This window comes from Ogataea polymorpha (assembly GCF_001664045.1).
Source record: "Ogataea polymorpha strain NCYC 495 leu1.1 chromosome Unknown OGAPOscaffold_1, whole genome shotgun sequence".
Classification (NCBI taxonomy): domain Eukaryota; kingdom Fungi; phylum Ascomycota; class Pichiomycetes; order Pichiales; family Pichiaceae; genus Ogataea; species Ogataea polymorpha.
Window position 1 is genome coordinate 1144418 of NW_017264698.1, and position 27587 is coordinate 1172004.

Genomic DNA, 27587 nt, shown 5'->3' on the forward strand with positions numbered 1-27587 from the left:
GAGGCCGATTTACACCAGGTTTGTTTGCAACAGCGCACGGGAGCATGACCACACGCCGAGAGGCTTTCTGAAAAAGATACAAAACTTCTATTTGACAAACTCTCTCAATTGAAAGTTTCTCCACAAGACTATAAGCTAACCGCATCATTCTCTCTGGAGTTCGATGAGCATCCCTAACTCTGGAGACTCGTCTAGGACTAATTCAGTTAGTGATTTTGCCAAAACTCGAACCCCAGGCGCCAGAACAGAAACTATCACATCTCGTCCCACCTCAACACGCCATCAATCAAGACAACAAAGTTTGAACCAGTACACGCTGGACAGGGACTTTGAGGACACGTTGAATGTTGCATTAGAAAACATCGACTCAAACCCATTTATAGACAGAAGTGTCCACCAAGCAACGGACAATACAGACGCATATTCACTCAAAAGCCTGAATAAAATGAACTCGCACTCTTATGGTTATGGACTCGATGATGGCGATATCCCTTTGATCCCATCCAATGACTCCAATTCTGACCCTCACAGTTCTCGTCCCTCCTCTAAGGCTGATTCGAGAACCATTTGGAGCAAAGGAGTCCAATCTCTGATTCATTCATCTAACCGACTCGTCCTGGGATCAGGAAGCAAGAAAAAAGGTATTCAACTGCCTTCGGAAGACTCAACCAGCTACAACATTAATGTCGGCGATGAGCGCACAATCATACCTCACATGGATGGCGGTTACTCGTCCAATGCGGTTTCGAATGCTAAATACAATGCGCTCTCGTTCTTCCCGATGATCCTTTACGAGCAGTTCAAATTCTTTTTCAACCTGTATTTCCTGCTCGTTGCTCTCTCCCAGGCCATTCCTGCTCTTCGGATCGGCTATTTATCTTCTTATATTGTTCCGCTAGCATTTGTGTTGACGGTGACGATGTTGAAAGAGGCCATTGACGACATACAGAGACGTCGCAGAGACATGGAGCAAAATAATGAGCTTTATGAGGTTCTCGGGTCCATGAAAAAAGTGCCCGCAAAAAACCTCAAATGCGGAGACCTGGTCAAGCTGTACAAAGACAGGAGAGTGCCCGCAGATATGATACTTCTCCAGTCATCTGAATCCAACGGTGAGTCTTTCATTAAAACAGACCAACTTGACGGTGAAACCGACTGGAAGCTGAGACTTGCTTGTCCTTTAACTCAAACGCTTTCTGAAGATGATCTAGAACTCATCAAGGTTACTGTATCCCCACCATCGAAACACATCCACTCTTTTTTGGGCAAGCTCACGTTCGGCGATCACACCTCTGCATTGAACATTGATAACACCATGTGGGCAAACACCGTTCTTGCTTCCGGAACTGCAATAGGTTTTGTTGTTTACACCGGCAAAGATACACGTCAATCAATGAATACCTCAGTTGCAGGTGTCAAAACAGGCTTGCTGGAACTGGAGATCAACAATCTATCCAAAATTCTGTGTGCGTGCGTTTTCATATTGTCGTTTGTGCTGGTTGCATGTCAAGGTTTTGCAAGCGATTGGTATGTGGATGTGATGCGCTTCTTGATCTTGTTTTCCACAATCATTCCGGTTTCGCTAAGAGTGAACCTTGATTTAGGAAAATCTGTTTATGCCTACCAAATCGAGCACGACAAATCAATCCCGGAAACTGTGGTCCGCACCAGCACCATTCCCGAAGACCTCGGGCGCATTGAGTATCTGTTGAGCGATAAGACAGGCACTTTGACCCAAAACGATATGGAGCTGAAGAAGCTGCACTTGGGAACAGTCTCCTATGCAGGAGACAGTATGGATCTGGTTGCAGATTACGTACGCAACGCGAATGAGCACGCCAAAACATCACGGCGGGATCTTGGCTCAAGAATTAGAGACTTGATTACTACGTTAGCGATCTGTCATAATGTCACTCCTACATACGAAGATGGAGAGCTTGACTATCAGGCTGCTTCTCCTGACGAGATTGCCATTGTCAAGTACACAAAAAGCGTTGGACTATCTCTGGTCAAACGTGATCGCACTAGCCTCTCCATTTTGCACGAAGCCACCAACAAGACCTACGAGTACGATATTCTTCAAGTTTTCCCATTCAGTTCAGAGACTAAGAGAATGGGAATTATTGTGCATGACAAAAACCGGGAGGAGCTCTGGTTTTTGGAAAAGGGTGCAGACACCGTGATGAGCAAGATTGTGCAACAGAATGATTGGCTGGAAGAAGAAACAGGAAACATGGCACGGGAAGGCTTGCGCACTTTAGTTATCGCCCGCAAAAGACTCACCACCAATGTCTACGAGGAATTCAAGGCCAAATACCAAGACGCAAGCTTGTCCATGCTGAATAGAGACCAGGCTATGTCCAAGGTACTTGCACAGTATCTGGAACGTGACTTGGAATTGCTTGGACTCACAGGCGTGGAAGATAAGTTGCAGAAGGATGTCAAGGCATCGATTGAGCTTTTGAGAAACGCTGGCGTCAAGATCTGGATGCTCACAGGTGACAAGGTTGAGACTGCTCGTTGTGTTGCCGTGAGCGCAAAGCTGATTTCAAGAGGCCAATACATCCATACCATCACTAAGCTGAGCCGCCCTGAATACGCTTTACAACAAATCGAATATCTTCGCACAAACAAAGATGCATGCTTATTGATTGACGGAGAGTCACTGGGCGTGTATCTGACATATTACAGACAGGAATTTTTCGACATCGTTGTTCATTTACCGGCTGTGGTAGCCTGCCGTTGTTCGCCCCAGCAAAAGGCTGACGTTGCTTTGTTGATTCGCGATGCCACCAAGAAGAGAGTCTGCTGTATTGGTGATGGAGGTAACGATGTCAGTATGATCCAGTGTGCCGACGTGGGTGTCGGAATTGTTGGAAAGGAGGGCAAACAGGCGTCGCTGGCTGCTGATTTCTCAGTTACACAATTCTGCCACCTGACAAAGCTGCTTCTTTGGCATGGCAGAAACTCTTACAAGCGCAGCGCGAAATTGGCACAGTTTGTGATCCACAGAGGCCTCATCATTTCGGTGTGTCAGGCAGTTTACTCTATCAGTTCCTCGTTCGAACCTCTTGCACTTTACCAAGGATTTCTCATGGTTGGTTATGCGACTTGTTACACCATGGCTCCCGTTTTTTCTCTAGTTTTGGACTCTGATGTCAGTGAGACCCTAGTGTCGTTGTACCCAGAGCTGTACAAAGAGCTGACTGCTGGACGCTCGCTGTCATACCGCACGTTTTTCGTTTGGGTATTTGTGTCCCTATACCAGGGAATAGTCATCCAGGGGTCCTCTCAAACTTATGTCGGACTGAGCACAGACGTATTTACCAAAATGGTGGCTATCAGTTTTACTGCATTGGTGTTGAATGAGCTGGCCATGGTTGCAATTGAGATCAACAAATGGAATAAAGTGATGATGTTCAGCGAGATCATTACTCTGGCGATCTACATCGGGTCTATTCCTTTCTTGTCTGATTACTACGATATGAATTATGTGAAGAGCGTCTCGTTCCTGTGGCAGACGTGCTCTATTTTGGCCATATCATTGCTTCCTATTTGGGCAGCAAAGGCCATCAATAGAAAACTGAGACCGCCAAACTATGCCAAAGTGCAGCAAGCATAGATGTTTTACTGTGCATCATCTTCTTCTTCTTCTTCTTCATCACTCTCGTCCTCCTCTTTCCATTGCTTAGAGGTCTTCCTTCTCTGGAAGTCTTTGATGTGTGCGCTATTGAGCATCTTGGAGATTTGACCGATAACAGTGTTTCTGCGAAGAGATTCAGCGGCAGCTTCGTCTTCGCGTTCTGCTTCTGCTGCAGTTGGCTCGCTAGGAGCTGCGGTCTTTCTAATAATTATAGGATAGGGTAACGGCAATTCCCTCGATGCTCTGGCAAGATGAACGTTTGTCGCGTGCTCGTTCTCCATTCTGAAGAATATCCAGATGAAACGTCTAATGATCTCTGCAAGCGCAATGAAAAAACTAGTCACTGCTGATTGTTGGATCTGTGTCTTGAAGAAAGCATAGAAGATCCACTGAAATCGCAGAATAACATCCGTCACCATGGCCGTATAGTAATACCATTTATTCTCAAAGATCAGATGATCTCTAAGTAGGAAATTATGTGAGTCAAATTGTAGCAGCGACCAGTCCATGAAGATATCCCACATGGAGGAGTACACAGAGTTGATTGTCGCGAATGTGATCAATAATGCCCTGTATTTGGTGACGGTCTCGATACGGTACAGACTCAGGGACATGTAGTAGAGAATCGAGCCGGTATACTTTGCCATGTTGGCCAAATGTGGAAACCACTCGCCAGTATCTGCATATCTCCTGAAACACTGCAAAAATCTCCAAATGCTTGGCAAAGTTGACAGAAATCCAAGTAGTCTGGATCTTGAAGACCCGCACTTTGTCGTTCCTGAACCGTCCAAGCACCCATGCCAGTGAGTAGCATACAGACAGAAAAACATCGACAAGTTGGAAATCGAGTACGTTAGGGAGCAAAAAACGTCTCCCAGAAAAAAGTCTCTAAATTCCACAGGGTACAGTCCTGAAAGGATAAGCCTGAAAATTGAAGAAAGCAGCCATGTGCGAGAATTCAGAAACAAGATGTCGAGTGGACACACAAGAAGGAGTGCACAGATTCCAAGATAGATCCATGGCCAATTTCTGCCATCAAATGTATCGCTCCAGAAATTCTCAAAACTGAACCAGGCTAAAATGGACCCGAGAAAGAAGAAGACCGAAGACATGGCAAAATACTGACGGTAGTCCAGAGCATCTCTTGGGTTGAATTCAAAGATGAACTTGTAATTCACTTTGTATATGCTCCAGACGTAGCAATTAATGGAAAATAGCAGGCCTATCAGGCAGCAAAAAAAGAAGCCACCCCAGATCTGCAATAAATACCTTGCTTCTGGCAGCTCACCTGTCTTCATCTTATGCAATGCCAAATAAATAGTGTAGACGAACACTGGTATAGAGAATCCAAGCATGAAGGACCCCAAAAACGTGGATATGTAGTACTGTTTCTCAGCCTCACTGGATCTTAGTTTCGCCACTGCGACCTTGCGGTTCCCATTCTCAAAGACATCAGTGAATATGGTTTCTATCTTTGCCATCAGGTTGTCCAAGAGGTCAGAAGTGACAAAATAAGAGCTGTCCACCTTGCGCATGTATATAGGAAGAATATTATCATCTGTAGCCTTGTCGTATTTTTTGATGAGTTTGCGGAAAGCGGTACGGTTCAATACTTTGTATGATTTGAGAAGCTCCATAGAGCGGTAAAGTTCATAAATAGCCTTTTTGAGTGTCTTTCTCGCAGAATAGTATGGAATAGCAGGCTGTGTAGATTTGCGCCGTCTATAATCGCGTCTATCGTCGAGACCCTGTTCTCTGTCCTCATCATAGTACTGCTTTTCAGCAGATCCGTTTTCTTTGAGCCAGTCGAACTTTGGAAGGGAAGGAGTATCGAATTTGTTAATTATTCTGAATTTGCGTTTGGTCAAGTAAGCAGCAAACCAGAAATTGCTATGTATGGCACGTGCCATGGCACCTTCCTCATCTGACGATTCCTCGTCCGAGTGCATCGTGCTTGTCTCTGACGAATGGCGTCCTTCGATCGGAGCTGAGGACAATCTGGACATCACATTGTTATTTCTACCTTTGTGTTTCCTACGCAAATCACGGAGTTTGGTTAGTTTACGAGACGACCGTTGTTTTTGCTCGTTGAGCTGAACAATTTGGTCCTGCAAAACAACGAACCGGTCCAAGCATGCATCCTCTCGTTCTCGATAGAACCTTTCCACTTTATCAAACTCTGAATTGACCCATCCAATAAAATCTTCGCGTGCTGATCGTGCCAATCCCTCCATTTCGGTACCAGTAGCAGGACTTGTATTGAGAGAGTGAGCTTTTTTGAGGTTGACAATGAAACGTGATACCGTTGATTGATGCCTCGAAATCTGTGCCGCAAGCTCTGGGGACTCCTTTATACTGCCTGTGCTAAGTTTAGGGTCATCACTGGATAACAACGGAGTGGTATCACTGACCTTACGGGGAAGCGTCTCTGGAGAAGATGGTCTGCGTTCTGAAGGAAGCAAAGCTGGAGAGGGCAATTTGAAAGACTGCAGACGCTCAATTTCTGGATCTTCAGTTTGATGACCGCTGTAACGAACAGGCTTATCGGCATTAAAGGATGGAGTCCCTGCCGATGTGCCCTGATCATGGGACTCAGATGCATTGTTCTTGCCTTGAGTCAAGGAACTTTTCAATATGCTTGGCTTCTTCTTAAGCTTCTTAAGCTTCTTCTTCCCTTTCTTGTAATCCAGGTACTGAGATTGCCACTCAGGCACCCGATGTTCAGCCAGATCTTGCCCAAACTTCATGCAATTAATTATTAAAATAAGAAATATTTAATATCAAAACAGAAAGCAATGCATCCCTACACCTTCTGAGGGATCACATCACAACTGCCTACCGTTACTATCGTGTATAAGGTTTTTGAACAAAGTACTCTCAGTGCACGCCACATCGCGCGTCCTTCCCACGTCCTTTATCTCGCCTTCAGGTGTATATATCCAGCTGGCCGTCTTGGCAATACAAACCTTCCCCTGGCAACCGCACTTGGAACTGCGGGTGAGATCTGAGACGTGGTCGGCTAGTATGAGAGACGGATGGGATGGTGGAATGCGAGGCGGAGCCTTACTCTCCTCTGGTGGAATGTATATGTTATCCTTGATATACCGGATCTTAGTGGCTTCCATGTTGTCAATGATAAAAACTCAAAACAGTCGTTCGACTATATATTAAAAAAAACGCTCTGCGGCGCTGGGGCGGCGCGCTTTTTTTCACACTATTCCTTAAAAGAGGAATCGCGACCAAACGCTGCAGCGGCACATCATTTACTGATTAACCGCTTCAGCCATAGTGACTAGACGTCTCACACCGACCATCCAGTCACCGCACTCACCAACATGCTCGAGTGCTATTTGATTCTGCAAGGCTGCTGCCGTAGCGTAGTCAGACTTGGCCATGGCCTCACATAGCGACACCAGCTCCTGGATCGTTTGCTGGCTCAGCAGGTCCTCATTATTCAGATGGTCAAATAAAATGTTGATTCTTTTCTCCGAGTCAGCCAAATGCTTGGAAAACTTCTCAGGGATTTTCGTCTTCAGTTTTTCCAGCTCGCTTGTTAAGACCTGGTAGATAAGCTGGGCCGACTCAGGAATATGTGATCTATCACCTGGAGGGTATTTGGGTGCTGGAGATGCTGCTGAACTTTGTGCTTTGAATGATGGTGGAGGTGGCGGTGCAGAATCCGTGTGGTTGTAAGCCGGAGGCGCAGCCTGGGTAGCAGCAGGAGGAATGATGTTAGTCACTGGAGGAGGAATTATCTTGCTAGCGGCGGATGGAATTCCCGGAGCCGGAGAGGCAATCTCTCCCTGTTTTGGAGCATATGGGTTCCTTGGAGGTGGTGGCATAGCTGCACTCACACCAGGAGAAGCAACTGGACCCCCTCCTGCGTAAATCTTAGGAGAAGCCTGAGGAATCTTGGCAGATTCAATAGACACGCTGTTCACCTTAGGTGCGTATGGGTTAAAAGGAGTGTTTCTGCCACTTGATGGGGTGGATAGCTCGACTTTTTCTGCAAGCTGGGGTGACTGGGCAACAGAGCTCGGAGGTCCGTATTTACTGGATCTGGGAGGCTGATGCACGCTGTTTGCAGGAGGTGGTGGAGTGGTCTTGGACACCGAGGTATTACTCAGCGTACGAGGAGGAGGAGGCACTCCAAATTGTTGAGACGGGGTTCTTGAGATAGGAGGAGTGTTGTTCTGTTCTTGAATGGCATGGAAGTTGTATGCTGAGACAACGGATGGAACAGAGGTTTTCTTAGGTGGTTGCGAGCTCAGAGTACTAGGCAAATCATTCCACCCTCCAACATCTTTCTTTATTGTGGTCTTAGGAGGAGGTGGTGGAGTCATGGATGATGCCAAAGATGGTTGTCCAGGTTGTGGAGATTTCTGCAGTTTTAATGAGTCTAGCGCTGTTCTTGGTGCATATGGATTAGCTGCCACACCGGCTGGCACCGAAGGAGGCACCTTAGTTGAAGCAGTGGTTGCAACCGATCCTGCACGTGATGCAGCAGCACTATATGGATTGAATGGGGCAGCTTGGTTGTTTGCTTTGGTGTGGGGACTGACACCAGTACCATTCGCTGGAGCAGCAGGAGTAACAGGAGTGTACCCTTGCGCCTGTGGAGCAGCATAAGAAGATGCTTGTGAAATGCCGCCATATGCCTTTGGTTTGACGACGTTCTGCTTCTTGTTGAGTGACTTCGAAATCCGCTCCTTTTCCAGCCTCATGCCAGGAACAGTGTCTGGTATTTTTTCCAAAATCTTGTTGGCCAATTCAAAGTGACCATTGTTAACGAGAGCCTCCGCATATTCTCTGTATGCATGACCCAAACCTTGTAGGCTCTCAGGCGAGGAGCCAATTGTGGCAGAATTGGTTGATTGGTATGCCAAAACTTTCTCAATGGTTTCCTCTAAAGCTTTGAAACGAGCATCTGCAGGTGTGCTACTTTCGTCCTTCTGCTGCAAGAAGAAAGACTCCAGTTTTTCCAACTCAGAGACCCAAATAGCCGAAACCTTATCTAATGCGTCGCCGGCGATGTAGCAAGCGATAGCATTGTCTCGGGCATCTGAGCTCTTGGACGCTAGGAGTCTATCTCCCAACTTGACAAAATTATCGTTGAATTCTGGTTTTCCTTGAGAATGAGCCAGAACAGAACCTGCAATTGTCTTCCAAGAACCGATGTCCGCGTTTTGAACAATGTCTCCAACGTTTCCGTTGGACACACTGTATAGCACTCTAGCCAGTGTTGACTTAGACGAATATTTCGTGAAGTACGCATTCTTTACCTTTTTCTTCATGCTTTCAGAACCATTGAGTGCAATAACCAGGGCTTCCAATATGTGATTGTCTTTGATACATTGTTCGAGAGCTTCTTCATTTTTTCCTGCCAAAAGTTTCTCCACTGTCTGGCTTTCAAATGATCCATCATTAGCCAGCGTGAACTCTCCGCTTGGAACGAAGTCTGCCACGATATCTTTTTCCTTTCCAAGCGAAGCAAAGAAATCCTCATCATCGACAGAGGTCTCGTCAACCACTTGCTTATCCTCGTCATTCTTCTCTTCGGGAACCAACTTTTTTATCAATGAAAGCTTTCCATTGTCAATTAGATCATGTAAGGCAGCCCAATCGTTGCTTCCTGTGTATTTTTCGGCGGCCTCAGCTCTTGCTTCACAAAGTTGTTTGAAATCACCACTTTGAATAGCAGAATCCAACTTCCCGGCAGCTTCCTCAACAGCCTTGCTGGCTTTGAACTCAGAAATTTTAATATATGATCCTTTCTGTTCGTTAATAATAGCAACTATCTTTCCCCCAAAACCAAATGTTGCAGAAACTGGTCTCTGTAGCCAAGCAGGGGCCTGTTTTACCTCAAAAACAGGCTGTTGAGTGTCTGTAGAAGATAATTGATTCCAGAAGTCGTCCTCGTTAGCAGAGTTCACTTTAGCAGACACTGGTGGAGAGGTGTCTTGCAAAGACTGCACCAGTATTTTCTTGTCCAACGATGCACTAGCAAACACTTCAGGAAGCTTGGGAGCGAACTTGGTCTCATGAACCCAGTTGGGCAAAGAAGGATACTCGCAAAGCTTTTGGCCGGTAAGAGGATTCCACAAAATGGTGGAATCGTCTTTTCCACTCGAAAGCAGTAAGCCAGGATCCTGTTTACACCAGTCAAGCGATAAAACTCCCTTTCTATGTCCTTTCAAGACCAGCTCAGGAGTTGTGTGTTTTCTCAGATCCCACGTCAAGATGACTGGAGCGCCGTCGGAATCAGAGGCAGTAACAAGTTTCGTGCTCTCCGTTGGGTGCCATTCAACCACCGACAAGTTGGATCCCGAATAACTAAGCTGAAGCACTTCTCTCTTAGCTTTGAGCTCCCAAATTGATGTGTAGCTAGTATTTCCTGCAGATGCAAAAATGTGCGATTGGCTGTTATTCCACGAGAACGAGGAAACTTTGTCCATTGGCGACATTGCCTGTCCAGGCGAAAACGACGACCCTTTGTTTGTATCCCAAATGAATATTTCGCCCTTTGTTCCAGAAGAACCAAGAATGTGACCCTGCAAGGGATTGAATTTCACCTGTAAGGCAGATTCGGTGTGCTTCTTATATTCAGCAACTGAGCTTGCTGTAAGGTCCGGATTGTCAAGCAAGGAACTGGAATTCCAGAGCTGGATAGCTCCATTCTCAAATGCACCTGCAAGAAGCCCTTTTTCATACTTAGTAGAAGGTTGACTCCAAGCTAACGAAGTAAACTTATGGTCAAGAGAGAATTTGGCCAGTGGTGTGTTCTTGCTGAAAACGTCCCATATTTGCAAAGCAGACTCCGAAGAGAAAGTATCATCCATGGCACCTGCCAATGTTCCGGTGGCCATCAGTGGCATTGAATCATACGACCAGGCAAAAGTTGCCGTTTCGGCGACTTCCCTCAATTTGACCATGGTTGGAGATCAAAATTAGTCGGAATTGTGAAATAAAAACAGGCTCTATAAGCAATTGTACAGGAAATTATGGCGGGTAACAATGCAGTGCGTGAAATGGATTTTGAGAGGATGAAATGCCGAATAAGGAGGGTGTATTTCAAATTCGGTTAGAAGGCCTCGCTTTGGGTGATCTTAAAATCGTGTTTACAATTTTTCGAACAACTCATTCGCACACACCTGGAGTTTATTTGTTGGCGCACGATCGTATTTGTGGCTAGTGGAAGTTTTCAATTTTAGTGAGCATCAACCATGGAGAAGAAGGAACAAAAACCGTTCGACGATGACGAGCCGGACGAATGGTATGGACACTATCCGGTACTACTAACTACAGGGACAAACGGATTATAAAAACTGGCTGCGCGGGTAAGCAAGAAACACCTCAATAACTGACGACAAGAGGAGAACTTGAAATTGCAGCTTTGCCATGCTGACACAAACGACTGGAGACAGTGTGTGGAGGAGGTACGTATTCGTGTCAACGTACTAACGACCAGATGGCTGCATTCCGTAAATGCTGGGAAGCGAACATGAACAATGAAAGAACCAGAACAGTAAATAATACTGAAGGCTGGGATCCAAAATGAACATAGCTTTGTGAGACTGAGCTCTCTGTATCTGTATATAGTAAAATCGATCAGAATATTTTGGGATATTTTTTTATTTATTTTTCCCTTTATTTACATTTATATGGAGGAAGTGCAAGACCTCGCAGCGGCGAGAGTCCGATCTCTGGCGAAAGTTAAGCGCATCTGGCACAATATCATTCAAAAATACTCCTCGCTGGGCGAGGATGAACAGGGTGATGTCTTGGATATGAGGACCGGAGACATTGTTCAGGATGTCGGCCATCTCCGATCAATGCGCGATTCCACCACCGTCAAAGGTGAGGTATGGAATAGCCTCATTGAACTGGAACGCAATAGAAGCCCCAAGAGTGAGAAAATACGCCGGAAATCAGGAGACCTGATACCGTCGAGCCCTTCAAAAAAAGCAAGAAACTCCTGTGGTACATCCGCATTTACATCAATACTCATAGCAAGCGACTCTGAGGACGACGTGACGCAGTATTTTGACTCTTATAGGAGCTCGCCGCGTCGCACAACGCGATCCTCCATCGCCCAAAAGGACAATTTATCGGTTGTGCCGTCTCTCGATACGAACGCGTCTCCGCTTACGCCAATTCGCAAAATGAGACGACCCAAATCCATTGGTGAAGACCCGCTACGCTTATCTCCACCAGCATACAATCTTGACGAAAACTACAAAATGTCGAGAAGATCGCTATTCAAGACCAAACCTGAAAATTCCGAGGGCCCGTTGATAACTCCATCCAAAGTGCGCCGGTTCAAGGCTGCGCTCGCACGTAAATCTGACGAGTCCGGGAACACTCGTTTGAAACGTCTGCTCTGGCTGAACAAACAAAAAAAAGTGTGATTGCATCACAAAAACATAGGTGTCGCGCGACAATGCATTTGCACAGCCCTTGAGGCTAAAATAATTTCTAGAAAAACTGGGGACCTCAAAATAAATAGTCCCAATCGATTCTTTACGTTCAGACGAAAATGAGCCGCTCTCAGGTGTACTTTGACGTTTCCATTGGAGGTGAAACCGCAGGTCGTATTGTCTTCGAGCTTTTCAATGACATTGTTCCGAAGACGGCTGAGAACTTCAGATCACTTGCGACGGGAGAACCAGGCTTTGGTTACCAGGGATCTATTTTCCATCGGGTGATCAAAAACTTTATGATCCAGGGTGGAGACTTCACTAATTTTGATGGCACGGGTGGCAAGTCAATATATGGTGAAAAGTTCGAAGACGAGAATTTCGAACTAAAGCATGACAAGCCGTTCTTACTTTCCATGGCCAATGCTGGAAAAAATACCAATGGCTCTCAGTTCTTTATCACCACAGTTCCAACACCGCACCTAGATGGTAAGCATGTGGTGTTTGGTAAGGTGATAGCAGGAAAATCCGTGGTTAGAATGATTGAAAACACCGAAACAGACTCTGGTGACAAACCTAAACTGGAATGTAAAATCGAGGCATCTGGAGAGCTCAAGCCTGGCGAACCATTGAAACTTGATGATGGTACGGGTGATCCTTATGATGAGTTCTTAGAGGACGAAGAATCGATTGATATCAACAACCCTGAATCCGTTTTCAAAGCTATTGAGGATATCAAGGCTATTGGTACCAAATTCTTCAAGCAAGGAGATATGAATATTGCATTCAAAAAGTACAAGAAAGCAGTTTCGTATCTCGAGTCGTACTTCCCAGATGATCTGCCTGAATCCGAGATTGAAAAGCTGAACAAACTGAAGTGTTCCTGTTATTTGAACGCTTCTCTAGCTGCATTGAAATTGAAGAAGGTACAGGAATGTATCAAGTACTCTACCGAAGCGTTTGAGGCAGAGAATGCTGACATTCAATCCAAAGCCAAAGCTCTATTCCGTCGTGGAAGCGCAAAACTAATTGGCCACAACCAAGAGGATGCTATTGCTGATTTCGAAGAAGCAAGTAAGCTTGCACCAGAGGATGGTGCTATAAAGAAGGCCATTTTGGATGCAAAGAAGAGTTTGAAAGAAAGGCTATCCAAAGAAAGGGCTGCGTACAGTAAGTTTTTCAAATAAATAGACTGAAAATAATGATAGATAACGATTACTCAAAATCAATGTAAGGTTGTGTTATGAGCCCGTGGATTTTTTTTGCAGGTTCGCCACTTTTCATCGAAAGGGAAAAAATAATTGAAAACATAACCTACTACTTTATTACTTCCTTTTGGCAAAACGTTAGGGCCAACTGGGTTATAAAAGCGGCGGATTCAGAACATTGGTAACATATCGCCTTTATTCACTATATTGCACTCATTCAGTTGATCGTTGCAATTAATTCAAGTAATAAAAAAGTTTCAATTTTCCAATCGCCATTCTTGATAGGAAATTGAATAACGGACAATCAGTGGGTTTCAAATACACCAAACAGTGTCATTTGTCCATCTTCTTTTCACTATCCTGTATTATACTTTAGTTAACTCAAAACACAACGAAAACATATTAATAAAACCACAAAACAACATTTTCATATAAAATGAGTAAGTTTCCTTATTCGAGCGCTCCTTTGCGCACTGTTCAGGAAGTCCAGTTTGGCTTGTTGTCGCCAGAGGAAATTCGGGCTATATCTGTTGCCAAAATAGAATATCCAGAGATTATGGATCCGACCACTAATAAACCTAGGGAAAATGGATTAAATGATCCTCGACTCGGTTCAATCGATAGAAATTTCAGATGCCAAACATGCTCGGAGGACATGCAAGAGTGTCCTGGACACTTCGGCCATATTGAGCTTGCCAAGCCTGTGTTCCACATTGGTTTTGTGTCCAGGATCAAGAAAGTCTGCGAGTGCGTCTGCATGAACTGTGGTAAAATCTTGCTGGACGAGGCCACAAATCCACAATTCGCGGCTGCTATCAAAATCAGAGACCCCAAGAAGCGTTTTAATGCCGTTTGGAGCCTCTGTAAAACGAAAATGGTGTGTGAGGTGGATCAGCCAGTTGATGACGGGTCGGGGCGTGTTCAACATCTGAGGGGAGGCTGTGGTGCCAGCCAACCAACTATCAGAAGAGACGGTCTCAAGCTCTGGGGTTCTTGGAAGAAGTCTAACAGTGATGATGATGGAGAGCAGGCAGAAAGAAGACAAATCAGCGCCGCAGAAGTTCTCAATATTTTCAAGCATATTTCACCTGAGGACTGCCATAAGCTCGGCTTCAATGAAGATTACGCCAGACCAGAGTGGATGTTGATTACAGTCTTACCTGTTCCTCCTCCTCCTGTTAGACCATCTGTCGCATTCACCGATTCTAAAAGATCGGAAGATGATTTGACATATAAATTGGCCGATATTTTGAAGGCCAATATAAACGTTCAAAGATTTGAAATGGATGGTTCGCCTCAGCATGTGATCAGCGAATTCGAGGCATTACTACAATACCATGTGGCTACTTATATGGACAATGACATTGCAGGACAGCCGCAGGCTTTGCAAAAAAGCGGAAGGCCAATCAAATCTATCAGAGCTCGTTTGAAGGGTAAAGAAGGTAGACTCAGAGGTAACTTGATGGGTAAAAGAGTGGATTTCTCTGCCAGAACAGTTATTTCTGGTGATCCGAACTTGGATTTGGATCAAGTGGGTGTTCCGAAATCTATTGCGAAAGTCTTGTCTTATCCGGAAATTGTCACTCCATATAACATTCAAAAGCTAACTGAGCTGGTTCGTAATGGACCAAATGAGCACCCAGGAGCAAAGTATGTGATAAGAGATTCGGGGGATAGAATTGATCTTCGGTACAACAAGAGAGCGGGCGACATTCAATTGCAGTATGGGTGGAAAGTTGAGCGTCATTTGATGGATGATGATCCCGTTTTGTTCAACCGTCAACCGTCTTTGCATAAAATGTCCATGATGGCTCATAGAGTGAAGGTCATGCCTTACTCCACGTTTAGAATGAATTTGTCTGTGACCTCGCCTTATAACGCCGATTTCGATGGTGACGAGATGAATCTGCATGTTCCGCAGTCTTACGAAACTAGAGCAGAACTCGAGCAGATTTGCGCGGTCCCACTTCAGATTGTGTCTCCGCAGTCTAACAAACCTGTCATGGGTATTGTGCAGGATACTCTGTGTGGTATTAGAAAGATGACGTTGAGGGACACTTTTATTGAATATGACCAGGTGATGAATATGTGTTTCTGGATTCCTAACTGGGATGGTGTTGTCCCACAACCCGCAATCTTAAAACCGAAACCATTATGGTCAGGGAAGCAGGTGCTTTCTATGTGTATCCCTCAGGGTATTTTCTTACAGAGACTGGACGGTTCTCTCCTGTCTCCTAAAGACTCAGGAATGCTCATTGTGAATGGTGAAATCATGTTCGGTGTGGTCAATAAAGCCACTGTGGGATCGAGTGCCGGTGGTCTTATCCACACCGTCATGCGTGAGAAGGGGCCTAAAGTTTGCGCACAATTGTTTGGAAATATTCAGAAGGTTGTGAACTATTGGCTCCTTCATAATGGATTCTCCATTGGTATCGGTGATGCCATTGCAGATTCTGAGACGATGAAGACCATTACGGAGACTATCGCTGTTGCCAAGGAAAAAGTGCAGGAGGTTATCATGGACGCACAGAAAAACTTGTTGGAAGCCGAACCCGGAATGACTGTTAGAGAGTCCTTCGAGCAGAAAGTCTCTAAACTGCTTAACGAAGCAAGAGATTCTGCTGGTAAATCTGCAGAAACCTCCCTGAAGGACTCAAATAACGTGAAACAAATGGTTACGGCCGGATCCAAAGGTTCGTATATCAATATTTCTCAGATGTCTGCGTGTGTTGGTCAACAGATCGTGGAAGGCAAGCGTATCAATTTCGGTTTCGCAGATCGTTCTTTGCCTCACTTCACGAAGGATGACTACTCTGCTGAATCCAAAGGATTCGTTGAAAACTCTTATTTAAGAGGTCTTACGCCTCAAGAATTCTTTTTCCACGCTATGGCAGGAAGAGAGGGTTTGATTGATACGGCTGTGAAAACTGCCGAAACAGGATACATCCAACGTCGTTTGCTCAAAGCACTGGAAGATATTATGGTTCACTATGATGGAACTACAAGGAATTCTTTGGGAGATGTTATTCAGTTCATTTACGGTGAAGATGGCCTCGACGGTACTCAGGTGGAGAAGCAGACGGTGGACACCATACCTGGCTCCACTGAAGCTTTCGAGAAGAGATACCGCGTTGATCTGATGAGTCCTGAGACCTCGATTCGTCCTGACCTAATCGAATATGGCGCAGAGATCATAGGTGATATTGAACTCCAGAAATATCTTGATGAAGAATATGAACAACTCTTGGCCGACAGGGAATATTTGAGAACGAAATGTTTCACCACAGGTGAAAATAATTGGCCTCTTCCAGTGAATATTCGCAGAGTCATTCAAAATGCTCAGCAAATTTTCCATGTCGATCAGACAAAAGCAAGCGATTTGCCGATCAAAGACATTGTGGTTGGTGTGCAAGAGCTCTCAAAGAAATTCAAAGTCATTCGTGGAGAGGGCGAGATTCTGGCAGAGGCTCAGGAAAATGCCACCTTGCTGTTCCAGTGCCTTGTCCGTTCTAGATTGGCCACCAGAAGAGTTCTTGAAGAATTCAGACTGAATAAAGATGCATTTGAGTGGGTTTTGGGAACCATAGAGCAGCAGTTTTTGAAATCCCTTGTGAATCCAGGTGAGATGGTGGGTGTCATTGCTGCTCAATCCATTGGTGAACCTGCTACTCAAATGACTTTGAACACCTTCCATTATGCTGGTGTCTCGTCGAAGAATGTCACTTTGGGTGTCCCAAGATTGAAGGAAATTCTCAATGTCGCCAAGAACGTCAAGACTCCTGCGTTGACGGTTTACTTGAAGGAAGAATACGCCTCGGACATTGAAAAGGCCAAATCTATCCAATCCGCTATTGAGCACACCACTTTGAAAAATGTTACTGCATCCACTGAGATCTACTATGATCCAGATCCACGTAGTACTGTTGTTGAGGACGATATTGACACTGTGGAAGCCTACTTCGCCATCCCTGATGAAAAGGTGGAGGAAACCATTCACAAACAGTCTCCATGGCTTTTGAGATTGGAGCTTGACAGAGCCAAGATGTTGGATAAACAATTGACCATGAGCCAAGTTGCAGGCCAAATCATGGAGAACTTTGGTGATGATTTGTTTGTCATCTGGTCAGAAGATAACGCTGAGAAGCTTGTGATCAGATGTAGAATTGTCCGTGAAGAAAAGGCTTTGGATGAAGAAGAAGAAGAGACTGAGGATGGGCTTCTAAAAGCACTCGAAGCTCAAATGCTTGAATCGATCTCTTTAAGAGGTATCAGTGGCATTTCCAGAGTCTTCATGATGAAGTACGACAAAACATATATTGATGAAACTGGAGATTTCGCCAAGAAGGAAGAGTGGGTTTTGGAAACCGATGGTGTCAATCTTGCTGATGTCTTGGCAGTTGAAGGAGTCGACACCACAAGAACTTACTCGAACTCCTTCGTAGAGATCCTGTTTGTTTTGGGTATCGAGGCTGCGAGAAGTGCATTGTACAAGGAGATCTTGAACGTTATTGCGTTCGATGGTTCCTACGTCAACTACAGACATTTGGCATTATTAGTCGATTTGATGACATACAGAGGTCACTTGGTCGCCATTTCGAGACATGGTTTCAACAGAAATGATACAGGAGCTCTCATGAGGTGTTCTTTTGAAGAAACTGTTGAAATTTTGTTTGATGCAGGTGCCTCTGCTGAACTTGATACTTGTGAAGGTGTTTCCCAGAATGTTATTCTTGGTCAGCTTGCACCATTTGGAACTGGCTCCTTTGAAGTGTATTTGGACGAAGAGAAATTGTCTATGCTACCTTCTGATGCCACAGTTCATGCATCCAATGTTCTTCAGACCAAGGCCGTTGATGGTGGTGCTACACCATACGAGGAGGACAATTTGAAGGATGACTTCATCGATGCTGAGATGGAAGATGATAAGGTTGCCTTCTCTCCGATGATCACTTCTGGTGTGAATGACGACCGTAGCGGAGGATTTACAGAATATGGTGGTATGAGCTCATATGCTCCTACTTCACCTTTTTCTGGATTTGCCCCAACTTCTCCAAGCTATGGCGCCACGTCTCCTTCCTACGCTCCAACCTCCCCATCCTACTCTCCAACCTCACCTTCTTACTCCCCAACTTCCCCATCCTACTCCCCAACTTCCCCATCTTATTCCCCAACTTCCCCATCCTACTCGCCAACATCTCCATCCTATTCTCCAACTTCCCCATCCTATTCTCCGACGTCCCCATCCTACTCTCCAACTTCACCTTCCTATTCACCAACTTCACCTTCCTATTCACCAACTTCACCTTCCTACTCTCCAACATCACCTTCTTACTCTCCAACATCCCCACAATACTCTCCAACATCCCCTCAGTACTCTCCAACTTCACCTCAATACTCTCCAACATCCCCACAATACTCTCCAACTTCACCTTCCTACTCTCCAACATCCCCTCAATACTCTCCAACATCTCCACAGTACTCTCCAACTTCACCTTCCTACTCTCCAACATCCCCTCAATACTCTCCAACATCGCCACAGTACTCACCTACTTCTCCCCAATATTCACCTACTTCTCCCCAATATTCACCTACTTCTCCTCAATATTCTCCTACTTCACCACAGTACTCTCCAACTTCTCCAAGTTACTCACCAAACAACAACCGAAACTAAGGATTTCATTTTATGCCTTTGCGTTGTGTATTTGTAAAAAAGATAATAAAGTCGAACGGTTATACGTATATATATGTAAGTTCGTCTATAGAAGATCGTAGAGTAAAACTCAAACTTTTTTGCTGATTAGGCCTCTGAACATGTCAAAAGCATTTCCGTCCGGTTGCAATTCGAAAGTGTTGCCGGTGAAGTTTCCGTATCTGTCCACTTCCTTAGCCATCAGAAGCCCAAACTCTTTACTGATTCCGGTGATGACTGCTTTGGGGCTTCCTGGGAGGTCCAAAGTGACTTTCTGGCCCGAGTGTAGCCACTGTTTGTAGTATAGATCCATGAATGGTTCCATTCCATCAACTTTGAACCTTTCGAGCATTGTGTAGAGAATTGAGAGGTACTTGGCCGTTAGTTTCTCAGTAGCTATTGGCTTGAGTTTTGTACCCAGCATCTTATTCATCTCACTGATCACAGCATTCACAGATGTTGTGGGACCTTTGTTGAAAAGATTCAGCCCTGTTCCAATGGCGATGTGATAACTATTTTCGAACACAGCGGTCTCCACCAAAACTCCACCTATTTTCGTGTAAGAATCGAGATCCGTCTTATTCAAGCAGTCTGGACGCAAAAGGTAGATGTCATTTGGCCACTTCAAACGAATTGGTATTTTTTCGTAGCCCGGACCGTATGTTTTCACGGCCTGTACAATCGACATGCTGACAAGATACTGAAGAAGAACCACAGGCATGGTGAGCGGCATCTTCAGGAACAACGTCATGGCAAACACTCCCTTTGGATTGACCCAGACATTGCCTGTCCGTCCTCGACCTGCCACTTGCACAGTACCGATAATAGCAAACCCGTGAGGAAGTATGCGCATGAAGGGAGTGTTGTACATAATCAGAGAGCTACTTGATGTCAACACCTCGCCATAGACAATGGTGGATCCCAGCTCTCCCACGGAAGAGTATCCCAACTCCTTATACGCGTCCTCCAGTTGATTTAAATACTCCTGGGTATTGAAGTATGGAGTTAGTTCTGGCTTTGGGAGAGCTGCGTCGCAGATATAGAAATCTTTGATTGCCGTCTCGGGATCGGACATATCACTCTGCTTGTACTTGTCCAAAGTCTTGTGAACGCGAATCTTGTCCTTTCCCAGGTCGATCACGTTTTCGGATTCGTATCCCAGTTTGTGCTCCAAGTCGTGCACAAACTGGGCAAGCTGCTCTTTGTGCTTCGAAATCAGCACCAAAGGTGTCAATGCTGGACGAGTCGACTCCTCGTTGACTTTGAGACCCAAGCTGCGGAGACAATGGCGCATGAACTCCAACCTTGCGGCATCGTGTTCTTTCAGCACCTTTACACATTTTTCAAAGTCAGTTCCCGGTTCTGTCTCGAGGAGAGTAGGGTTGTATTCCGGGTGGGTGCCGGTCAGAAGAGCCTTTCCCTGGCCGACAGAGCACAAGATCACAGCAGCCTGGGGGCCTGGGCACTCGACCTCGACGGGTTCCTCGTATTCTGCCAGGATTTGGGTGTTTGGATGCTTATCAGCATCGATGAAAACGGCACCCCCGTTGTAGTAGTTGTAGAGAGGCTTTTGGACCGCAAAGTCGGTCTTTAGCTTTGCGGCACGAGCACCGTCTTCCGTGCCGTACTCAAAGCCTTTGAAGCTGGCACCGCGAGCAACCCCTGGGAAGAACTTGAGCTCTCTAGCTCCACTGACTTCCTTGTTGGGGTTTCCAACCTCAAACTCGCAACGAGCGGACGCATAGTAGCCACCCGAACAGAAGCCAATGTACTTCCCACCTCCTGAGACAAACTGGCGGATTTTCTGGTTCCCCGTACCGTTGAGATTGGAGCACACCGCTAGATCAGCACCTCCAGGAATAACAACCATAGCAGTTTTCGCCTGCCATGGCTGGGAAAGCAGGGTTCTGGGCTCGACAGTTGCCACTGCGTAGTAGGGAGATAGCAGGAACCTCAGCGTGTCAAGACAATGCTTAACACTGTCTGAAGCTGCCCCAGGGCCGTTATAGACAAGAACATTCATGGAAATATTTTTTGTTGAGAAATGCTCATCAGGGCTGGTATTGGAAATATTGCACTTGTTGGGAGACCTTTCAAATCGGCAACCTTGCACGGTCCTCTTGGCAGGAAGGTTATTCTCGGATTGCCGTCGAGTGCGGCTTGCAGCATATTTGTGCGAGCGAAGAGTGACAAAAAGCGCCCCACTATTCCTACACTATCCGAAATTCGTGAAAGTCTATACACCATCCCCAATGCGTTGACTTTCACCAGACTCGTTGCTGCGCCAGTTGTCGGTTATTTGGTGGTTTCTGGACAGACTGCCTGGGCTCTGGGGCTTTTTGCATATTCGTGTGTGACAGATTTCGTTGATGGCTTTATTGCCAGGCGTTACAACCTACGATCGAAGCTCGGTTCGATTATTGATCCAATGGCAGACAAGGCACTCATGGTGATATGCACAGCCTGTCTGTCCCACATTGGCACGGTGCCGTTGTATTTGGCAGCACTCATACTCGGCAGAGACATAATGCTGCTACTGGCCGGCATTGTGATTCGATACATTTCGTTGCCTGCTCCAAGAACATTCCGACGGTATTGGGACTTCTCGCTCATCACAGTCGAGGTGCGTCCTACAACAATTAGCAAGATCAACACTGCGCTCCAGATGGCATATTTGGGGGGCCTGATGCTCAGTCCGCTTATAGATCTGGGTGCGAACCGTTTGGAGTACCTCGTGGCTGCCACCACTGCGCTGAGCGGGTTGTCCTACATATTCAGCAGAAACGCAGTGCGCAGAATTGCCAGGAAATAGAGTATATACTCAACACTGAATTCCCTATATATTCACCTACTGAAGCAAATGTCATCGATACGCAGAATCGATTTCACGGTCTCTGCAGCAAGAGTGATGGCACTGGTATTGACAAGCACAGGCTGAACCACGTGCTCGTCAAACGTATTGGTGGCTCCCGACCGTCTCACGCTGATTCCGGCGTTTTTCTCGCCCAGCTCGTGTCTGTTTCTAAGGTCGGTGACAATCTCGATTGGGTTCATTCCCGCGTTCTCTGCTAGTGTAGTTGGGATCACTTCCAACGCCAGCGCAAACTCCTGGAAACACAACTGCTCAACACCAGAGAACTGGTTAGACTCCTTGAGTAACGTACGCGACACCTCGATCTCTGGAGCACCGCCCCCTGCAATCAAGGCCCTCTCCTTCACCAAACAGCGAACCACGCACAAGGCATCGTGCAAGGACCGTTCTGTCTCGTCAAGAATTTGGTTGTTGGCGCCGCGGCACACCACAGAAACAGTTGGCTGCGTGACATTCTTCACGCCAGTAATTTTAATGATCTTGGAGCCAGAAGACTCCACTTCTTCCACTAGGTCTGCGGTTCCCAAGCGAGATTCCACAAATGAGTCCACGTCTGCAATGGGCTTGCATCCAAGACTCTTGCTGATGAACTCAATTTCGTCTCTCTCGATGTCTTTCACAACCAAAATGTTGAGCTTTGCCAGGAAGTGCAAGGCAAGGTCGTTAACAGCGTCTCGAAGAATAGACTTCTGGATCAACAGCACATTGCACTTGGCTTTTTTGATTTTCTTGCAAATATTGAGTAGATACGCCCTTTCTTCTTTCAGTATTTTATCCATTTGTCTGTAATCATTAACCACAATATTGTTTTCCATGTCGGGCTTTGGAGGAGAAAGCTGGAATTGGATCAGTCCGATCTTGGCCTTCTCCATTCTCGTTGGTCCTCCAGCGCTCTTAATAACGTTCTGTGTCAGAACAACACCTTCCACTGTTTCTGTGTCATCAATAGTGCCTCCGATCTTCTTGATCAATCGGATATCATTCAAGTCCACATTCTTGGCCTCTGGACCAACAACCTTCAGCACTGCATCGACGGCCAAGGGACCCAACAAGGAAGAGTGCTGAGAAACAATTTTCGAAGACAATGACGTGTTGGCTGCCCGAATCAACGCGTCTCTGTCATCCAACGAGATTTTATGCGACATGTCAAGCAGAATCTCCACACTCCGTCCAGCTGCTTTGGTGAATGCCTCGGAAATGATCGTCGGGTGGATTCCTTTGTTCAGGAGCTTCTCTGCCGCCCCAAGCAAGGCGCCCGTGATCACAACCACCGAGGTGGTACCATCTCCCGCCTCGACGTCCTGTGCACCTGACAAGTCAACCAGCATTTTAGCTGCCGGATGCAGAACAGCCATATGTTTGAGAATCGTGTGGCCATCGTTGGAGATGATCACCTCGCCCCGTCCCGTCTTGATCATCTTGTCCATGCCCTTTGGGCCCAAAGATGTTCTAATGGCATCTGCGACTGCTCTTGCAGCCAAAATGTTCGCTTTGCGCACCTCCTGTGGCTTTTCTCTGTTCTTGAATGTCGCGTTTGACGGAAGAACCTTAGACATGTCGAAAACAAATTGAAAAAAAATCCAGGAAAAATATTAATTTTCTAGTAATTAATGCCTGAAAACTCGCACAAGCCAGCGGTCTTCCACGATATAATTGTGAGCAAAAACGACATCCTCAACTGTTCGTATGAGAGCTGGTACTCGCTTTTTGGAGCGCACGCATACTCGCGAGCTGTGGTGTTGCCTCTGCCGCAGGAGTTTGTAGAGTATCTGGAGAGTGATGATTTCACAATCCCGGGCGAAAAGTCAAATCCAAACCCGCACAAGGATTCCGATTGGGATTATACGCCTCCAAATCGGCCAGACCCAGCCTCTCGGTTTTCTTACCTTCACCAGAAGATCCAGGAAACATTCAAATCTTTCAAATACGTTGCCCCCAAACTCAACTGGTCAGCCCCTCAGGATTCTGTGTGGATCCTTCCTGAGCGAACCATGAAGTGCTCCTCACCCTCAGATATATACCTACTGCTTAAATCTTCCGATTACATCAATCACGACCTCAGCCATGCATTTGATGAAGCTGACTCTGTGCCCGACAAATTACAGTATCATTTGATTTTACGAGAGTGGAAAGACATCAATCCTTCGCTGGAATTCAGATGTTTTGTGCGAGATCGACAATTGTTGGCCATTTCCCAGCGAGACCTAAACTATTATCCTTTTTTGGAGGATCTTCACGATACCTTAATTGAAAGAATAGCCACCTTTTTTGACGACGTTCTTCTCCCAAAGTTTGGATCAAATAGCTTTGTCTTTGACGTTTATCTCCCGAGGCCATTCACCAAAGTGTATTTGGTTGACATCAATCCATTTGCGAGAAAAACGGATTCACTATTGTTTACCTGGAACGAATTGGCTACCATGTCTCCTCGTGATGACGACGTTGTTGTTCGCCTTGTGACAAAACATAACTCAGGAAGGTTTGCAACCAAGGCCCATTCACAAAACCATGTACCTAGGGACGTACTTGATGCCTCGATGGACTCCTCAAAGATGGTGGAAATGCTCCAGAACTGGTCTGCCATGCTATCGAAAGAGATTGACGAGACAGAGGAAAGCGGTGAGTAGCACCTAGTCATCCAAGAGAGCTCCACGTTTTGTGGGGGGTGGAAACTTAACTTCAGCTCCTTTCAGAGGCCCGTCAGTGTGATACAGCCTTGGTCGATAACCAGGATGTTCTCCCATGATTTTGGAGTTCCTAAACTTGTCTATCAGTTTTGCTTTGCCCTGCACTTTAGCGTACGACATCTCACACACTTTTTCTGAATTGAAATTGCTCCACTTCTTTCCGGCCCGTTCGAGGTAAAAGTTGATAATATGTCTTGGTTCCACGAAAGAAATGAATGCGTATCCAACATTGCAATGGTTTTCGAAGTCGATGCGCAGATAAAGGAAGTCATATAGATTTTTGCTCGTCAAGTCTATAAACTCTTTGAGCTCATTGTGGTTTATCTTGTTTGGAACATTCCTTATCATGATGGTTTTGCGTGGATCTTGTCCCATGCGGATTTTTGTGATGTCTATCTGATTTTCATGTGGGACGTAACTAGTCCCAAACGAGCCTGAGAGCGGCCGCCGTGATTTCAAATGCTGACACGTTCTCCACTCCTCATTGTTTTGTTCTGTGGGCTCAGTGTCTGCATGTTTGATGTCTCCTGCCATCCAATTAATAACTTGCAGGTTCGGTTGGCTTTTTGTATCTCTAACTATGGGTTTTGCCGAAAGCTCTAGCTCTTCTAATGATGGACGCACTTGTATTGAAGTGTTTTCGATGTAAGCTGTGGGGACCGCACGGGCTTTGAAGGATGCTCTGATATCATCAAATGTACACCAGAACATGTTTCGCATATGAGGAATTGTCTCGAAGCTGGTAATGACACCGAAGTTGCCAAGATAATTGGCGAGCTGATCTTGGAACTTGTTCATGTTGATCTCCCCGTCACATAAGACATAGACGGTTGCATAGCTGTCTTCCAAATAGCGGAACTCGTAATGTGAAACTACTGCTGCCAGAGTAGTCGGGTCTGTGATGAAACAAGGTTCGAGAGCTTCTGCGGTTACGTTCCCAAATAGCAGCTGCAACTGTCTAATGTGCTCGAGCATTTTTCGAGCCTCGAACCAGCCGACGGCAAGCACCGTCTCATTCCGAATGGCAAGCGGCTTGTATGCTAATATGTCGCGAAGATATTGAAAGTCACGCAGAACCGCGCTAAGTACTGCGAGTCGGTGGCAGCGAAAAAGGACTATGCGCGAGTTTAGCACGCCCATAGGAAATGTCGGGGGAATGAAGCCCTCTTGATAAGCGCTGTTTCTGATGGATGACGAGCAGTGTTCAGGTAATGAGTTAGCAAAGATGTGCTCATTTTGGAGCACCCAGGGGTTCATAGGAAAAGGGATAGATAGATAAATAATATTTAATTTTAATAAATTCGGGCTTTTAATTTTAAGGATCTCGCTCTATATAAATTTGGAGACTGGCACTATATATCCCAATTAAAATGCATTGCTTTGACATACATAAGATTATTTTCATTGCAGTTTGACACTCTTCGAAAGGTTCTTCTTAATACCAGTAGTCTCACCAACGTATGGACCATGGTCCTTATTGTACACTGCACGCACAGACTTGAGTTTCTTTTGTGCCTTGGCATACTTCTTTCTCTTCTTGACACGGGCATTACGGTTGTCTTTGTTCCTATGGGGAGTGAGGCCACGATTTTTGAGGATCTGATAATTGAGCGCGCGCTTTCCGCTTTCTCCAATGCTCTCCTGTATCTCTGCCAGTTTTCCATCCCTTGCAGCTTTCTTCGCCAGTTCATGTGCTTCTTTTCTTTCCTGTTTAGACTGTTGCTTTTTATACTTGACCTCGTCATAATAATCCGTATCAGGCTTTTCTGATGATTGGTCCTCCAAATCTTCTTCTCCAAGAGCGAGACCAGGAGCCGAGGCATTAGCTCGATCTCCACGTTTCCGTGCCTCCTCCAGAAGACGCTGTCTTCTCTCGAATAGTCGCTCTTTATATGGAACATCTTGGTCACCCTGGTACTTGGCATCTTTCTTCTTTTCCTGCTGGTCGATCTTGGAAGTATAGAACCGCAACGTGCGTCTGCGACCTTTCTTCTCCTCTAGATCCATTTCGTCGATATCTTCTGGTCCCACTGCGCGGAGCTTACGCACTTTTCGTTCTGGGAGAACATCCGGCTCTTCGTCTCCAGACTCCGAAACTTGGCTCTCATCCTCTTCGTCGGACAAACGGTCATCGTACTGGTCTATTAATTCTTCCTCTGGATCGCTAGACTCTTGATTTTCAGCTTCTGAAACCGTCTTTGCTCTCTTTTTCTGTGCCTGTCGCCAAACCTCTCTAGCGTTCAATAGACCCGTCATGATAGGTTCCTCACGCATGCTGAACGGCTCGCCGCTTTTTAAATACGATCCGAATAGAGCGAAATATGTAGCGATCGTGCCCAGGTAAGCACTGAGGGCATTAAAACGAAGTTCTGCAACCGGGTCACTGTCCTTTTGTTTCGAGAGCTCATCTAGGACAGGCTTGAGTTCCTTCACTTCCTTTGTCAGCGGAATAAACTCAGGATATTGACTTTCCATCACTTCAGAGAAACCCGCTTCATCGAGTTTGTTCAGGTCTAGTTTCTGTTCTTTAGATTCTTCTGTCTCCTCTTCCCCTTTAGTCCATTCTCCCACAGCATCGTCCATCACGTAGTCCTCCATATTTAACTCTTGTAAATGTTTCTTTTGGATCCTCAGTGCTTCCTCTTCGAGAAGCTTTGCATCCTCTTCTTCCTCTAGTTCGTCTCCTCCATAATAGTCATTTCGACCACCCCAGCCTTCTTCCTCGTCCTCGTCCTCTTGTTCCTGTTCGGAACCAAAATAGTCCTCCTCGTCTTCATCCACATGGCCGGTAAGCTTTTTCTTGTACCGTTCAATCTCTTCTTCACTATCTTCGTCCTCATCAAGACCCAAAACTTCTTGTTCGCTCTCTTCACTCTCTGGCTCTTCGAAGTTTGCCTGCTCAAGCAGGATCTTTTCCCTGCCTGCGTGGAACTCATCCACCTCGTCTAATCCGGGATCCTGTTGCATGAGGGTGAATTTGAACTTTTTTAAATTTTTTTGAAAAATTTCCTTGATTTTTAAATTTTTTTAAAAGATCCAGGAACTTTATATATAATCGAGCATGTCCAATA

The 27587-nt window shown here is 45.8% G+C and overlaps 11 protein-coding genes across 11 annotated transcripts; 6 read left to right on the forward strand and 5 right to left on the reverse strand.

The window, feature by feature from the left end:
* Positions 1-22: 22 nt before the first annotated feature.
* Positions 23-4961, forward strand: OGAPODRAFT_15369 (uncharacterized protein). The gene has a single exon (XM_018353689.1). It carries the CDS (start codon positions 164-166, stop codon positions 3620-3622), a length of 3459 nt encoding a protein of 1152 aa, XP_018213404.1. The 5' UTR covers positions 23-163; the 3' UTR covers positions 3623-4961.
* A 1429-nt stretch (positions 4962-6390) lies between these two features.
* OGAPODRAFT_15370 (uncharacterized protein) lies at positions 6391-10723 on the reverse strand. Its single transcript, XM_018353690.1, has one exon. The coding sequence runs from the start codon at positions 10573-10575 to the stop codon at positions 6907-6909; it is 3669 nt and encodes a 1222-aa protein (XP_018213405.1). The 5' UTR covers positions 10576-10723; the 3' UTR covers positions 6391-6906.
* A 581-nt stretch (positions 10724-11304) lies between these two features.
* Positions 11305-12051, forward strand: OGAPODRAFT_6361 (uncharacterized protein; the record flags this gene model as incomplete). Its single annotated transcript, XM_018355797.1, has 1 exon — positions 11305-12051. One exon carries the CDS (start codon positions 11305-11307, stop codon positions 12049-12051), a length of 747 nt encoding a protein of 248 aa, XP_018213406.1.
* Positions 12052-12179: 128 nt separating this feature from the next.
* OGAPODRAFT_92189 (uncharacterized protein) lies at positions 12180-13275 on the forward strand (the record flags this gene model as incomplete). Its single annotated transcript, XM_018357120.1, has 1 exon — positions 12180-13275. One exon carries the CDS (start codon positions 12180-12182, stop codon positions 13245-13247), a length of 1068 nt encoding a protein of 355 aa, XP_018213407.1. The 3' UTR covers positions 13248-13275.
* Positions 13276-13923: 648 nt separating this feature from the next.
* Positions 13924-18939, forward strand: OGAPODRAFT_22911 (RNA polymerase II largest subunit; the record flags this gene model as incomplete). The annotated part of the gene is made up of 1 exon (XM_018355229.1): positions 13924-18939. The coding sequence occupies one exon, from the start codon at positions 13924-13926 to the stop codon at positions 18937-18939; it is 5016 nt and encodes a 1671-aa protein (XP_018213408.1).
* Positions 18940-18996: 57 nt separating this feature from the next.
* OGAPODRAFT_15371 (uncharacterized protein) lies at positions 18997-20985 on the reverse strand. The gene has a single exon (XM_018353691.1). The coding sequence runs from the start codon at positions 20978-20980 to the stop codon at positions 19049-19051; it is 1932 nt and encodes a 643-aa protein (XP_018213409.1). The 5' UTR covers positions 20981-20985; the 3' UTR covers positions 18997-19048.
* A 16-nt stretch (positions 20986-21001) lies between these two features.
* On the forward strand, positions 21002-23373 carry OGAPODRAFT_97158 (uncharacterized protein; the record flags this gene model as incomplete). The annotated part of the gene is made up of 1 exon (XM_018357931.1): positions 21002-23373. One exon carries the CDS (start codon positions 21002-21004, stop codon positions 21767-21769), a length of 768 nt encoding a protein of 255 aa, XP_018213410.1. The 3' UTR covers positions 21770-23373.
* Positions 21023-23385, reverse strand: OGAPODRAFT_97160 (uncharacterized protein; the record flags this gene model as incomplete). Its single annotated transcript, XM_018357932.1, has 1 exon — positions 21023-23385. The coding sequence occupies one exon, from the start codon at positions 23383-23385 to the stop codon at positions 21802-21804; it is 1584 nt and encodes a 527-aa protein (XP_018213411.1). The 3' UTR covers positions 21023-21801.
* Positions 23386-23439: 54 nt separating this feature from the next.
* OGAPODRAFT_92194 (uncharacterized protein) lies at positions 23440-25822 on the forward strand (the record flags this gene model as incomplete). Its single annotated transcript, XM_018357121.1, has 1 exon — positions 23440-25822. One exon carries the CDS (start codon positions 23440-23442, stop codon positions 24454-24456), a length of 1017 nt encoding a protein of 338 aa, XP_018213412.1. The 3' UTR covers positions 24457-25822.
* On the reverse strand, positions 23826-25822 carry OGAPODRAFT_74879 (uncharacterized protein). Its single transcript, XM_018355937.1, has one exon. It carries the CDS (start codon positions 25771-25773, stop codon positions 24460-24462), a length of 1314 nt encoding a protein of 437 aa, XP_018213413.1. The 5' UTR covers positions 25774-25822; the 3' UTR covers positions 23826-24459.
* Positions 25823-25844: 22 nt separating this feature from the next.
* OGAPODRAFT_15373 (uncharacterized protein) lies at positions 25845-27495 on the reverse strand. Its single transcript, XM_018353692.1, has one exon. The coding sequence runs from the start codon at positions 27481-27483 to the stop codon at positions 25918-25920; it is 1566 nt and encodes a 521-aa protein (XP_018213414.1). The 5' UTR covers positions 27484-27495; the 3' UTR covers positions 25845-25917.
* Between the last annotated feature and the right edge of the window lie 92 nt (positions 27496-27587).

What these genes read in the sequence shown, in the direction of transcription:
- OGAPODRAFT_15369 (XM_018353689.1), top strand. Translation starts at nt 164, where the DNA reads ATGAGCATCCCTAACTCTGGAGACTCGTCTAGGACTAATTCAGTTAGT.
- OGAPODRAFT_15370 (XM_018353690.1), bottom strand. Translation starts at nt 10,575, where the DNA reads ATGGTCAAATTGAGGGAAGTCGCCGAAACGGCAACTTTTGCCTGGTCG.
- OGAPODRAFT_15371 (XM_018353691.1), bottom strand. Translation starts at nt 20,980, where the DNA reads ATGAATGTTCTTGTCTATAACGGCCCTGGGGCAGCTTCAGACAGTGTT.
- OGAPODRAFT_74879 (XM_018355937.1), bottom strand. Translation starts at nt 25,773, where the DNA reads ATGAACCCCTGGGTGCTCCAAAATGAGCACATCTTTGCTAACTCATTA.
- OGAPODRAFT_15373 (XM_018353692.1), bottom strand. Translation starts at nt 27,483, where the DNA reads ATGCAACAGGATCCCGGATTAGACGAGGTGGATGAGTTCCACGCAGGC.